Source organism: Telmatherina bonti, assembly GCF_933228915.1.
Source record: "Telmatherina bonti genome assembly, chromosome: 7".
Lineage (NCBI taxonomy): Eukaryota > Metazoa > Chordata > Actinopteri > Atheriniformes > Telmatherinidae > Telmatherina > Telmatherina bonti.
The window spans coordinates 32,213,869-32,226,803 of record NC_136625.1 but is presented as its reverse complement, the minus strand read 5'-3'; the positions used below and the strand labels follow the sequence as shown (position 1 = coordinate 32,226,803).

At 41.8% G+C, this 12,935-nt stretch overlaps 1 protein-coding gene across 3 annotated transcripts; it reads left to right on the top strand.

Moving 5' to 3' along the window:
* The first annotated feature begins 253 nt into the window (after window positions 1–253).
* LOC306758143 (phospholipid phosphatase 3-like) lies at window positions 254–12,603 on the top strand. Of its 3 annotated transcripts, none has more exons than XM_079243359.1 (6): window positions 254–563; window positions 6,056–6,213; window positions 9,308–9,588; window positions 9,691–9,748; window positions 9,823–9,999; window positions 10,859–12,603. In XM_079243359.1, exons 1-6 carry the CDS (start codon window positions 422–424, stop codon window positions 10,985–10,987), a joined length of 945 nt encoding a protein of 314 aa, XP_079099485.1. In that variant the 5' UTR covers window positions 254–421; the 3' UTR covers window positions 10,988–12,603. The 3 variants fall into 3 exon arrangements, with proteins under 3 accessions (XP_079099485.1, XP_079099487.1, XP_079099486.1); XM_079243361.1 differs by lacking the exon at window positions 6,056–6,213 and adding an exon at window positions 5,251–5,405; XM_079243360.1 differs by lacking the exons at window positions 254–563; window positions 6,056–6,213 and adding an exon at window positions 4,836–5,405.
* The last annotated feature ends 332 nt before the right edge of the window (window positions 12,604–12,935 follow it).

Sequence of the window (12,935 nt, the reverse complement as noted above, 5' to 3'; positions counted from 1 at the left end):
ACGACGCCCCATATCATGCAAACCAAAGCGTTCAAGCATTGTGGCTGACTCTGGGGAAGTGTGTGTTGAATGGAGCATCCCTCAGCTCTGGGAGGTGTGTGTGTGTGTGTGGAAAGGGTCTGGAGAAGCTGACATATGGCTTTGATTGAAGGAGGAGGAGCTGGAGGTGTGGCTTTGTAGGGGGACTGACAAAAACTTGGCTGCCCTAACGGAGAGGAGGAAAGGATGGTTAGAAAGTAGCGAAAAGTGACAATAGAAAGTAGGGAAAGTGAGTTACTCCACGCGCCACTCCTTTACTAGACTTAAGACTTGCACGAGTCCTCCGTGGGATTCATGTAAAACCGACACGTGTTGACAAGGAGCAGTACTAAACTAGTTAATAGTTAATTAACTTTGGTAAAAGGCACATAAAACGTTTTAAATGCAACGCTGTTTGATATATGAGAAGACGATGGCAGCCGAGACGAAGAACGGCGGGACTTCAATGAACAACAATAACAACTGCAAAGACCACAGCCGGAGAAAGCTGCTGGTTGGAGTCGACCTCTTCTGCTTGTTTTTAGGTGAGAAACTCTGGATTTACACCTGAATTACGGATATGAATTTATGTCCTGTTGAGATTTTACGTAACTTTGCGCGTTAAATGACGCTCAACACGTCCTTGTACGTAATTGTTGTGCGTTTATGTCATATTAATTTTTTTTTTTTTTTTTTTTTTTGCCATGGAAATATTTTACTAATAAGTGGGGTAAAATATATTTCATTAATGCACCCTATTAAGTTGTAACTTAAATATGTAGTTTAAACATAAAAAAAATAAAGCAACTTAGAAAGAATTAAGCGCTCGCGCATCTGTTAGCTAATTTATATTTACATATATATTTATATATCTATCAAGCTAAAACATATTAGCTATCATTAGCTTAGCTGGTTGAATTTTTGTGTTCTGTCCCAAAAATGTGGTGGTAATACTGGGAACTAATTTACCAGCCCCTCCAGGAGGTCTAGCTGGTTACAGTCTTTGGTATCCTGCCACACCTGTAATGTCTGGACCTGGACTTTCACTTATAATTATATTTCCAGAATAGGTTGCATTCCTGAGCAGCTGGAATTCTTCAGAAGCACATCTGGCAAAATGTGTGTGTGTGTGTGTGTGTGTGTGTGTTTGTGTGTGTGTGTGTGTGTGTGTGTGTGTGTGTGAGTGTGGTCATAATTAAGGGATGTGGTGAAAAGGTCAGACCTGAGTGAGTGTGTGCATGTAAATGTGATATTTAACAGCTGTACACTTTGGTTGGAAGACTTATCATTTATTACTTTTCATCTTATTTTATTTTACAAAATAACTGTCTGTTTTCCAACCATTGTTTTGTGGGACATTTGTGAAAAAGCCATAATTACAAGTGACTAAAACTGTCGTAGCCTTGTGGGAAATCCAGCTATTATTGACACTTTCATGAATGGTTTACAGAATAAACAATCTTTCTCTTACAGGCTATTTTTAGTTTTGGTCTAGTTTTCATCTCTGTGGTGGGTAAATCCCCATCATTTGTCCCACAGAGAAACTTGTCAACAAACCAGCTGTGTTTTTTCTGGACAAAGATGTTGTGTAAAGGGAATGACCACGAGGAGGAAATGGTGGGCCAGAACCAGTAATCTCCGCGTCTCCTCCATTCTCACACAATGACTGCTGTTCTGTTTCCATCCAGGTTATCATTTTCCCACTCACTTGTGCATATTTTTCCAGTTGATGTGCTCCTTATTGACTATCAGTTCCTGTAAAGATAACACAGTGGAGAATTTCACCCCGATTCCGTGTTGACTGGAACTGATCCCCAGTGGGTTCAGTGGGTTCAGTTTACATAAAGCTGCAGCAGGTGGATATCATGTTCTCCAGTTAATCTGCTAATGGTGTTAAAGTGCTTTTGTCCCCTCTTACTCACAGAAAAAAATTCTCATTTGTGTATTGGCTGTTATATTACCATTCATTTTTAATTGAATATTTGTACCGGACACTTATTTTTCTTCTTCCTTTTCTTTCTTTTTAATGCTAATTAGATTTTATTCTGTCATTCCACTTACTGACATATGGATTATTCATCTGTATAAAGAATACAAGATTCCTCCATTCAGGTCATTTTCTCTTAGCCAAACTCTTGACAGATTCAATTCAATTCAACTTTATTTATATAGCATCAAATCACGGCAATGCCATCTCAAGACGCTTTACAGACAGGAAAAAGACACATAATGAAAGCCAATTCAGAACATCCTATATAAGGAAAACCAACAGATTGAATTGGAGGCTCCAACTCAATCTCCCAGGTCACAGCTTGAGGTGACAAGAAATGTCTTTAAACTGAAAAAGTACAGAAAACAAGTCGTGTCCGTCCTAAAAAGTGATTAATCTGGACTTCACTTGATCCCTAGTTCACCGATGCCGCATCAGAAAAGGTCTCCGGCATGCTATCCGCTCTTCCAAAGGCATTCTTAAGGAAGAGAAAGGGGTGCAAAAGAAGGCTTAGATGCACAAAATGACACACAAGCTAGACTGAAAATGAATGGCAATAGGTCTGATGGGGCAACGAATCCCTCCCATTGAGGCTGCGTTGGATCATTTTGACAGAGAACCAAACAAAAAGACCGCCAACATCTAAAGAACTTTGATAAGTCCTTCAGGGAACCATGGAGAACTATTCCTCAAGATTACTTAGAGCAATAACAACGACTGTTTTCATGCTGATGGATTATAAATTGGGTTGGCACGAGACACTCCTAATAGTACTTTAATAGTTAATACTAGTTAGCTGTTTTGGGCTGGAACATAAGTAGAAACTAGCTGGAATGGAAAGTAAAAGCATCTTTTTGTGATGTTGAAAACTTTTCCAGCCTCATGGCATGAGTTTCACTCTTGCTTCAAGCATTTCCTCTTAAACCTTGTTCCATGAAAAGTTGCTCCACAGATGGTTCAGAACAGCAGCAGAAGATTACAGAAGAGCAACAGGCTATAAAAAAAAAACAAAAAACTCCGTGTTGGATTAATGCTTTCAAACTGTACGCAGACCAGAAGTGATACTTGTGTCTGATTCAGTGACTTCTGTCAAACATGAGGGGTTTATTTGTCGCCAAAGCAGGCAGATCTAGTCTGTCCTCACATTTCTGAGCCATGAACTCATTTTTGCAGCAGGTCCGACCGACATACCGGTGTACAGGTTGTGTAAAAAGCTGCTGTGAGCATTAACAGCTGCATCTGTGTGCGCTCCACAACTACCTCAGACACACACACACACACACACACACACACATTCCCCCAGCAGACAGCGAGCGATCCCCGCAAGTGGAAAATGTGCGTATGTTTGTTTTTATAGTCACACTCGATGTTTTTTGGTTAAATGCCCTCAGAATATAGTCAGCTTTCAATTTCGGCGCGAGGCTCACACACACATTCATTTTAGTTTCCACACACTGCAGCTAACGCGGAGGTCACAGACGTAAGAACAACATACACTCAGGGATGTGCTGACGAAGTCGTCATCATCGCTCTTGGTTTATTTTCAGTCTGGACTCTTGGGTTGTCTGGGCGTAAAGATGAAAAGACACCTGATGATGATAAGATATTATCTGGTTTGTTGTCTTTGATGTGGAGGTAATCCAAGAAACATACTCCGTCCTGACGAGTGTTGCTGTTGGCACAACCCCCCCCCCACCTCCCTTCACTCTTGGATGTTACATGTGGGAAGAGAGGAAGAGGTCAGGAGGGGAAAATCCCAAGATGTTGTTGTACTCAGTGCTGATGCTGCAGTGCTGCGGATGCAAGGGGTCAGAAGACCACGCTGGAAAGAGAGATCCCAGCTGAAGACAGGACTCTCAACTTTCTGCTTGTTTGTTCGTCTCTTCGCATTCAGTCCCTTTACTTGGTTTCAGCTCCCCAGAAGTCACGAACCCTCTCTGTTTCTCAGCGCCTGCCGCCTGGCCTTGTGGTGTGTCTGCAAGCCTGTGAATGTGTTTAAAAGCTGTTTGCAGAGGTCAAAGCTTTCGGCGGTGATGTGTTTTACGTCTAGCATTTTCAGCCCCTCTCTGGTGTCCCGTCCTCCTCTGTGCATCATATCAGCAGTCTGCTCTGCCTGCGTCGCGCTGTTTACTGACAGATAAGCCAAACTGAAAGAATCCGACCTCCCGAGACGCAGCGCGCCGTAAAAGCCGCGTATATCCTAACACGTCCCCCAACCTAATATTTCTCTTTCTGCTCTCGCTTCGGAGCGGAATGTTGTCCCGTCTCGGTATTTGTTTGAAGAACGAGGGGAAAGCGGGGAAGTTAATAATGTGAATCCTGCTGAATGTGGAGGGAAGGCTGGCATCCCAGATTTCCCAGAGTGCCAGAACTCCTGGTCTGTAACCCGAGCCCGGCCCAGCTGGACCTTCAAAGGCACAAGCCCAGATCTCTCTCCATGAGTGTGTGTGTGTGTGGTTTTAAATGAGGTGTAAGAGGGTCTCTGCAGCTGAAGCATGTGTTGACATTTTAGTTGAGAAATTGTCCCCCCCCTCCACTTCCACCGACACTATTCTGCTTGTTTTTCTTTGTACAGGCAGATCTTAGATTTATTCAAAGAGCGACTTGAAAGCTAGACGTCACTTTGAAGTGATCTTAAAGTGTGTTTTCCAAACTCTGAGGCCTCTCCCGGGTGCCAGGTCCACCCTCAAATATCAAAGTGCTCTGATGCTTCTAATACAGAGATAATTATTACTCCCTTTTTGTTGGCGCGGGTCCGAGTTACACCCACTCTGTTTGTTGCCATGAGATAAGTCGCATTTTGTTTTCGCCACTTTAAGTGGTGAAAGACATTAAATCGATCAGACACAAACACCCCCAGGGCTTCTTAAAGAGGCTCCTTTTAAAGTGCACTTGAAAGCCTGAGCCTGGAAGGAAGGAAGACTGATAGCGTTTTTTCGTCACATCCCGCCCCGTTAAGTCATTTGAGAGCGCTTGATGCCGTTTCTGACAAATTATTTTGATAAAGCGATGAAGCTTATTGATTTTGAGGTTTGTTTGAACTGATTTTTGTTTTCGCTCATAAACACATCAGTGTCAGTCTGTCGAAGTGGAACTGATGCATTGTGGAACCTTCTCTGCTGTTATTGTTCGTTTTATGTGCTTTTCCAGCCAATGTGACTGTAAGTATTTATTTCTCTCACCTGCACTCGCGCGTGTGTGTGTCTGTGTGTGTGTGTGTGTGTGTGTGTCCAACCATGCAGTGGTGCTGGTTGGTGTGTTTTTGCACAAGTCTCCCTTCCCGCCTTACCAGAGAGGATTCTTCTGCAGTGACAACAGCATCCGGCTGCCCTATAAGAACAGCACGGTGTCCACCACCATGCTCACAGCCGTGGGCGTCGCTGTGCCTGCGGTCTCCGTAAGTCCTGGTGTGGTACGGCAAGAAGGCAGGGGAGCGAATGTTGGAGCATGCTCAGTTCAACCGCCTGGCTGCTGACACCACAAAAGATGTGTGTTTGCAGACTCTCTCTCTCATTGGCTGAACCATGCACATCACTGCCAGATGTTTTCCACTGCATTAACATAAACATTTACACTCAGTTACCATCAAGCTTCCATGACTTTCTGAGATCATTTCGCATTTAAATTTAAAAAGATTTAGCCATTTCTGAGGCTTAATGTCGAGTTTTTTCCATTGTTTAAGCAACTGTTTTTGCCATAAAAGAATAATTCAAGTTGTCAGCTGCCGAAAGACACAACATCCAGTGGCAAACCACATGGTATGGTGATGGTACACACACACACAAGCTTTAGTTAGTTTGTATAAAAAGTTTTGAACCTGAAAGAGCCTCCGGTAATGAGACAAAGCTGCAGTCACAGATAACAGCCACAAACTGAGCTGAGCCAGCTCCAGATGTTCCTCTGTCACCTCTTGCTTGTACCCACAACCTCTGTAATTTGTGTGTCATTAACCTAGCACCTCCATCTCTCTCTCTCTCTCTCCCTCACCACGCACCCCGTCCCCCTCCCTCCTTTCTCCCCGTGCCGCTCACTGCTTCCTCACACAAGCCGGCCTGCCTTTCTTGGTCATTGAGACCAGCGCTGTTCAGCCTTACCGTAGAGGGTTTTACTGCGACGATGAGTCCATCAAGTACCCGGCCAAAAACGGAGACACCATTAGCGACGGTGTGCTCAGTGCCGCTGGCATTCTAATCACCATCCTGTCTGTAAGTCACCTCACTGAGCACTAACGCCATCATCACCCTATGTGTCACCCTCACAATGACTTAGCTGCTCTGTAGATGTCCACCATGTGATTTTCCTCACCATAACTGTTTCTCCTGTTTTGATGCTGAAAAGTGTAATGTCACTCATTCATTCATTACCCTCATCTGTTCCTTCCTGTTCAGTGCATAATGATTATATTAATGTTTTAATCCCTCAAATCAGCAACTGTTGTTTATGTTTTCCCTCATGTGGCTTTATGGGTATTTACTGGGATGATCCCAGTGATAAGAGCTTATCTCCATACCTGCACTATCAGTCCATGTTACTGCAATCGGTCCACATTCATTCAGGACTTTCCCTCGGGGGGGGGGGGGGGGGGGGGCGGTGTGTGAGTCAGTAGATTAAAGCACTTACAGTAAAGTGAAAATTTGAGTATTTTGATACAATCTCCTGGGAAAAACCAGTCGGGAGTCATCTCAACATCCTGTTATTCAAAATTGTTTCACCCTCCATTTGCTTCCATAGCAGGGGAAGCTTGAAGTGCATGATTAGAAGTTAGTTTTTGGAGTCACCTTAAAGCATGCCTGACTGAGCGTCTGCAATGACGATCTCTGCTTAGTTTACGTACTGCTGGCTCGCTTGCAGCTAGATCTCATGTACAGCACTGTAATTCGACTGAAGCAATTTGCTATTATCTCCTGGATAATTCTGAATTCAGCAGCAATGCAAAGCAACCTGAAGGGATCCGGTTTTCTGTAAAGTAGTGAGTTTGGGAGTTCAGATTAGTATGTATCTATCTATCTATCTATCTATCTATCTATCTATCTATCTATCTATCTGTTTGCATTTTAAAAGAAGCAGTGGAATATTCATAGAAAACAAAATGATAAAAAAAAAACAAAAAAAAAAAAAACAACAAGAAATAAATGTTCCAATAATGGACAACGTGTGTAAAATAATGATATTAATTAAAATGCCAGGGAGGCGGGAAACCCTAAAAAGCTTATCTAGAATCTCACTATAATGTAAATATAAGAATAAATTAGGTAGTTATTTATACCAGGGAAAGAAAATACATTCAATGAAGCATAAATTAGATACAAAGATGACAAAAAAAACAAGCATTAAAATAATGGAAATAAAAGAAAAAAAACATACTGAGAACACAATTTAACAAGAGCCCTTATAGGGTGGAAACCCTGTAAGCGCTTATCAAGAACCTCACTAAAATCTAAATATATGAATAAATTAAGTCGTTAATTATACCAGGGAAAGAAAATACATACAATGAAGCATGAATTAGATGTTTTCACTTGGAAGACCAAAATATGGAGGCCCAAAAGGTTCAAGACTAGAATGAATAAATGAATAATAAATAGATAAATAAATAAAGAAAGAAAAATTCTTCATTGAGCCGTTTATATATTTTTTTGTTCATTTTTTAATTTAGCCAGTTACAGTCGTCCATACGACTCGGGGTTGCCATGTCTGGTGGCTTTGGGTGGTATAGTGTCTCCACCAAAACAAACTGCTAGGGAGGCTTGAAGCCAAGAGGGTTTTCATGGTGAGAAAACCATGACCATATGTAATTATGGTCGATGCAATGCTTGTTTGGTTAAATACTGTAATTGGTGGGGTGGAATTGTGGTGAGAGCCCCAAACAAGAAGAACTTGCCAGATATCTCTTTTTCCCCTGGCATAACATGACTTTTAAATCCATCTTCACTCCTAAAGAGCCTTCTGGCCGACCTTTGTGTTTTATGAAGCAGAAAGAAAACATTAGGTCATTTAGTGCTTCGCTGCCCACTAAACAGAGCCCAGAAACACAACCGGCTATAGCTATTGTAATATGTGTTGATCTTTATTACGAGGAAAGGAAAAAACACTCCGGCATCGTTCTTGAAACAACTAGACTGAAGCCACAAATCAGCATCTTGCCCTTATTAAGCTGAGGTTTTATTCTAACAACTACATTTACTGCAAGGCAAATTCATTTATCCTTTCGCACAGTTAAACGTCTCTCACAACGGGAACCAGATGTGTTGTCTCCCACCTCACACCCCCCTCTTTCCCTTGAAAACAGCTGGCTCATATGAATCTGGCTCTAAAGGCCTGAATGGTGGAAACAACACACTCGATCAGCTTGTTAAATCTTCTAAAGGGTCCATCCCACCGCTCCGAGTGTTTCCCAGAACCAGACTTATATCTGCACCCCTGGAAAAAATTCCCGATGAAACTGAGATGCTAACATGAAAACAGCCAGACGCCCCTTGTGAAACCGGAGCCTTTTTTTTTCCAGTTTGAAGCCTGTACAGAGAAAACAAACGCGCCCCCAACGTGCGCCTGCTGAAGTCTGGCCACCAGAATCAGACACGTCGCCGAGCTCAGCGTTTCTGTTGATTACAACCAGCGGTGCTTCCCCGACTCCCTCCCCACCCCCTGCGCTCTGCACCTCAATCCTCCCTTCACAGTTCTTTATTCCTGAATGTTCGCATCCCTCCTTGTCCTCCTTTCTTCCTTGCATACTTTTCTTCTCCTCTTTTTCTCTGTTACTCCCCCGCTCCGCCTTTCACGCCTCCACAGCTTCATTTGTAGGCAGCTAGAAGACAACAGCAGAGGATGGAGGGGGTAGGGAAGGCGCTTTTTGAGGTTAAGCAGCTGTTTTGAGTCACAAACTGAGTCCCCTTCCCCCTAAACGTGCCTCAACTCGTCAATAATTGGTTTTTAGACGTGAGTTTATGTACACAGTTAAAAAAAAAACTATGCAAAGTGGACAGCTTGAGTTGCCTCACTGTTTTCCTCAGAGGAAGAACAGCATAGATAAACCACTTCAGGAGGAATTGCAGCTGTACACTGCACAAAATATCTTTCTTAGAGGGGAAAAAAGACACAAAGACGCATATTGAATGAAAAATCGAATCTAAATATCACATTTTTATGCCCAAAACAATCTATTTAAACAACTTTCTCTTTCTCAGGAAAGCTTTTTGATCCTCATACAGTCAGATTTTACTCAGGAGATCCAGTAGAGAAACAAAAAAATGTTTTTTTTAGTTCGTGTAGCTGACATCACACTCCTTCCTATCCCCTCAGATCATCATCGGAGAGAGCTACAGGATCTACTTTCTGAACGAGGGATCCAAATCCTTCGTGGGGAACCCCTACATCTCCGCTCTTTACAAGCAGATGGGGGTTTTTATCTTCGGCTGCGCCATCAGCCAGTCCTTCACTGACATCGCCAAGGTGTCGGTGGGCCGCATGCGTCCTCACTTCCTGGACGTCTGCAAACCCGACTTCTCCACCATCAACTGCTCACTGGGCTACATCACCGATTACCAGTGTCTGGGGCCTGAGAGCAAAGTCCAAGAGGCCAGGTCTGGCAACACAAGACCGGAAACATCACAAATGCATGAAAGTTTTGAATAATTTGTATAATTAAATGAGTGATAAGACGCTGACTTATGTTGCTTTTCTAGGAAGTCGTTCTTCTCTGGACATGCATCATTCTCCATGTACACCATGCTTTACCTGGTGGTGAGTCACTCAACGCCTCCTTTTATTCCGTCCTTTTCTACTGCAGATAAAAAACCCTGGTTTGCTTTGTCTAGTTTTACCTGCAGTCTCGTTTCACTTGGCACGGAGCCCGTTTGCTGCGCCCTTTGACGCAGTTCACCCTCATCATGATGTCCTTCTACACTGGCCTGTCCCGGGTCTCAGACCACAAGCACCACCCGACCGATGTGCTGGCTGGCTTCATACAGGGAGCCCTGGTGGCCTACTGCATCGTGAGTCCTTGTACTGTTTTATTTAAGGATTTATGCGCAGTTTGGCTACAAAATCTTCTGAGTAGCCATCTTTAATTCTATATAAAATACAAAATAAAAGAGTTGGATATAATTAATAGTTAACATAAGTAAATAAACAAGCCTTTGGCATTTCATGACTTTAAAGCAGTGGGAACTTTAGGATTTAGGTGGGAGAACAAAACAGAATCATGAATAACACTATTCTCTGTAGCTGAAAAAGATGACATGTTAGTGCTTGTTGGTGGAAAACAAACCAATAATACAAGCCCCATTTTTCTTTTTAGAGAAAAAGTTAAAATGTAAATTATTTTTAAAATTTGCTCATTTGTTTGAATCTATATTTAACAGACTTTCTTTATCGCATTTAGAAAATTGAATTGTCGTCAATTTGGTAGTAATTAGATTTAATCGTCTATAAAAGTGCTTGAAAATAATTTTGTCAAGAATTGGTGCTTTACAAATAAAGCTAAATTTAATTATTGAAAAATAGAAAAAAGAATTTGATGGAGCAAAACTCTCCATAAAAGGTTAGGATGATGACAAGAGGGGCCACAATCTCTATATATTGTACAAGAAATATTGTTCTGGAGGATATATCAATCATAATTATAAGTAAGGGTGCCAAGATTGGGTATTTAAGGAGATCAGTCTTTCAAGAAAAAAGAAAAGAAAAACAGGAGTTTTGGCCAAGCAGCGGCCTCCTGAAAGTTTTCCCCTTGTGACAACTGTAAGGTTTTATTTTGTAACTACTTCTTTGTAGCAAAACAGCTAATTTCTTTTAGTGTGACTTAACAGGACTCATTCAGAAGTTCAGAGGTTTTTGTCTGTTTCTCTGTAGGTGTTTTACGTGTCCAACTTGTTCAAGCCCAAAGGACGACGCTCCGCCCTGTCCCCTACACCAGTGAGGAAAGATCTCATTCCTACAGCGGACATCAGTCAGCGGAGCAATCATCTCATCATGGCATGAAGAAAACTGCCAGCTGCCTTAACATAACACTGACCTGTACCGCTTTATTTCTCCTTTTAATCGCTACTACAGCTACTTGTCTTGAAACACACTCCAACAATCTGAAAAATGCAGAAGAATCCCCGACGATCTTAGAGGATGAGAAGCAGCTGCAGAAAAACAGTCGAGATAGTTGTTCTTTTTCCGTGGAAATTTCTCTTTTTCCTTTTTTTTTTTCCCAACGTTTCACCAGACATTTGAATGTGGAAAGAAGAGACATCTCTCTTTTTCTCTCGCTCTCTCCTGTGTTGAAGATTACTGAATATTCTCCACTGTCAAAGCTGTTCCCTGCATATAAGTCAGAAATCAACCAAAAACAAAAAAAACGTAGAAATTTGCAGCTGTAAACAAAGCTGCGTGCAGCTTTTTGCTCCTTTATTTAATCTTTTTTCTTTTGCTGCATCCAACATCTGCATCATATTCCTTCCGCTCGCTGCGTGACTCACGTCAACAAATCATGACACCAAAACAAATTCCTTAATTTCAGGAAGGATGTTGTTATAGTTAGGTTGTAACACGAACATTGTACGTGGGACGTGTAGCACTATTTTAGTTCAACTAAGTATTGTTTGTCACCACTTGAACGACGTGTCGAAGCTTTTGGAAAGCTTTGGAAGTCTTTGTAAATGTTAAAAGGTGCACATATGTTACAGTAGGTGTAGTTACCGGGTGGGTGTCTGTGTATATGTTTTGGATGTGGGCCTCTTTCTGCTGGCAAGGATGAGCCCCCACTGAGCCATTTAATGAAATGACTGTCTGTGATATTTACCAGACAGGCGCTCACATGTGTTAGGTCAGCGTATGTGTGTGTGCTTGTGTTTTTAATGTGCCAGTGTATCTTAATGTCAAGTCCATATATTACAGTGTTTATAGCTTCCAAGTTCTTCTTAGAAAAGAGGCACCTGTTCAGGCACACAGAATCTCTCTGGAAATGTACTTTACTATTACTAATCACAAAGATTAGCTGCTCTGCAATAGCTTATTTATGTCAAAGTAAAGGTTAGCATACTTGTTAAAGAAAAAAAAAAACCTTGTAGATGCCTTGTAAAATTCTTCAATTAGACCGACAAAGAAGCTCTGCATTGTGTTAGACCAGCACGATATAATAACTAACATGTTTGCATGATTTTAATCAAATTAACTTTTAATAGAAGCATTATTAAAACCACTGCCTGAAAATGTCACGAATCAGTTTTAAATAACTGAGATTTATATCCCCCGTACATGTTGAGCGTCTACATACAGCTCAAGGAAATTTAGCGTGCTGCCACGTATTGTAAAAATGTTATGTGTACCACGTGTGTGTGATTGTGTGTATACGAAGGTATGTGTTGTGCAGAAACACCCGCTGTATGTGGTGAGACCTGTGTAAATGTAAAACATGCCTCTCAGAGAGGCAGACGGCATCCGATGAAGTGGACAGTTTGTGAATATAAACGTTTGTTAAAACAACAGCAAAGCTCTGACAGCTTTGGTCCATTTTTTTATAACAATGAAACCTCTGTATTTTTCTAATGTGAAGTATTTTGTACAATGCAACTATGTGACGTATCAAACATAAAAGTGTCTTTAATAAAAACTAAAGATAAACGGTTTGTGTTTTCTTTGTATTGTTACAGTATGTCAGTTTTCTGCATTATGCTTCATATGTGGGGAGTTTTCTGGATGATGGAGAGGTTCTGGGCGTAGGGCGGTGGTAGACTTCCATGTGCAGCTTCCTGTGGGGAAATGGTGTACATTCCAGGCTTTAACCCTTCTCCCCAAAGGCCTCTGGAATAATATAGACTCCACACAGAAACAATGCGACTGGCAAAATACATTCACATGTGAAAATGCTTAGAAGCTTTAAAAGTGCCTCTGCTGCCCCGTTATCCTCTTTGTGTCCCTTTAAACGTGTACTTACTGCCCA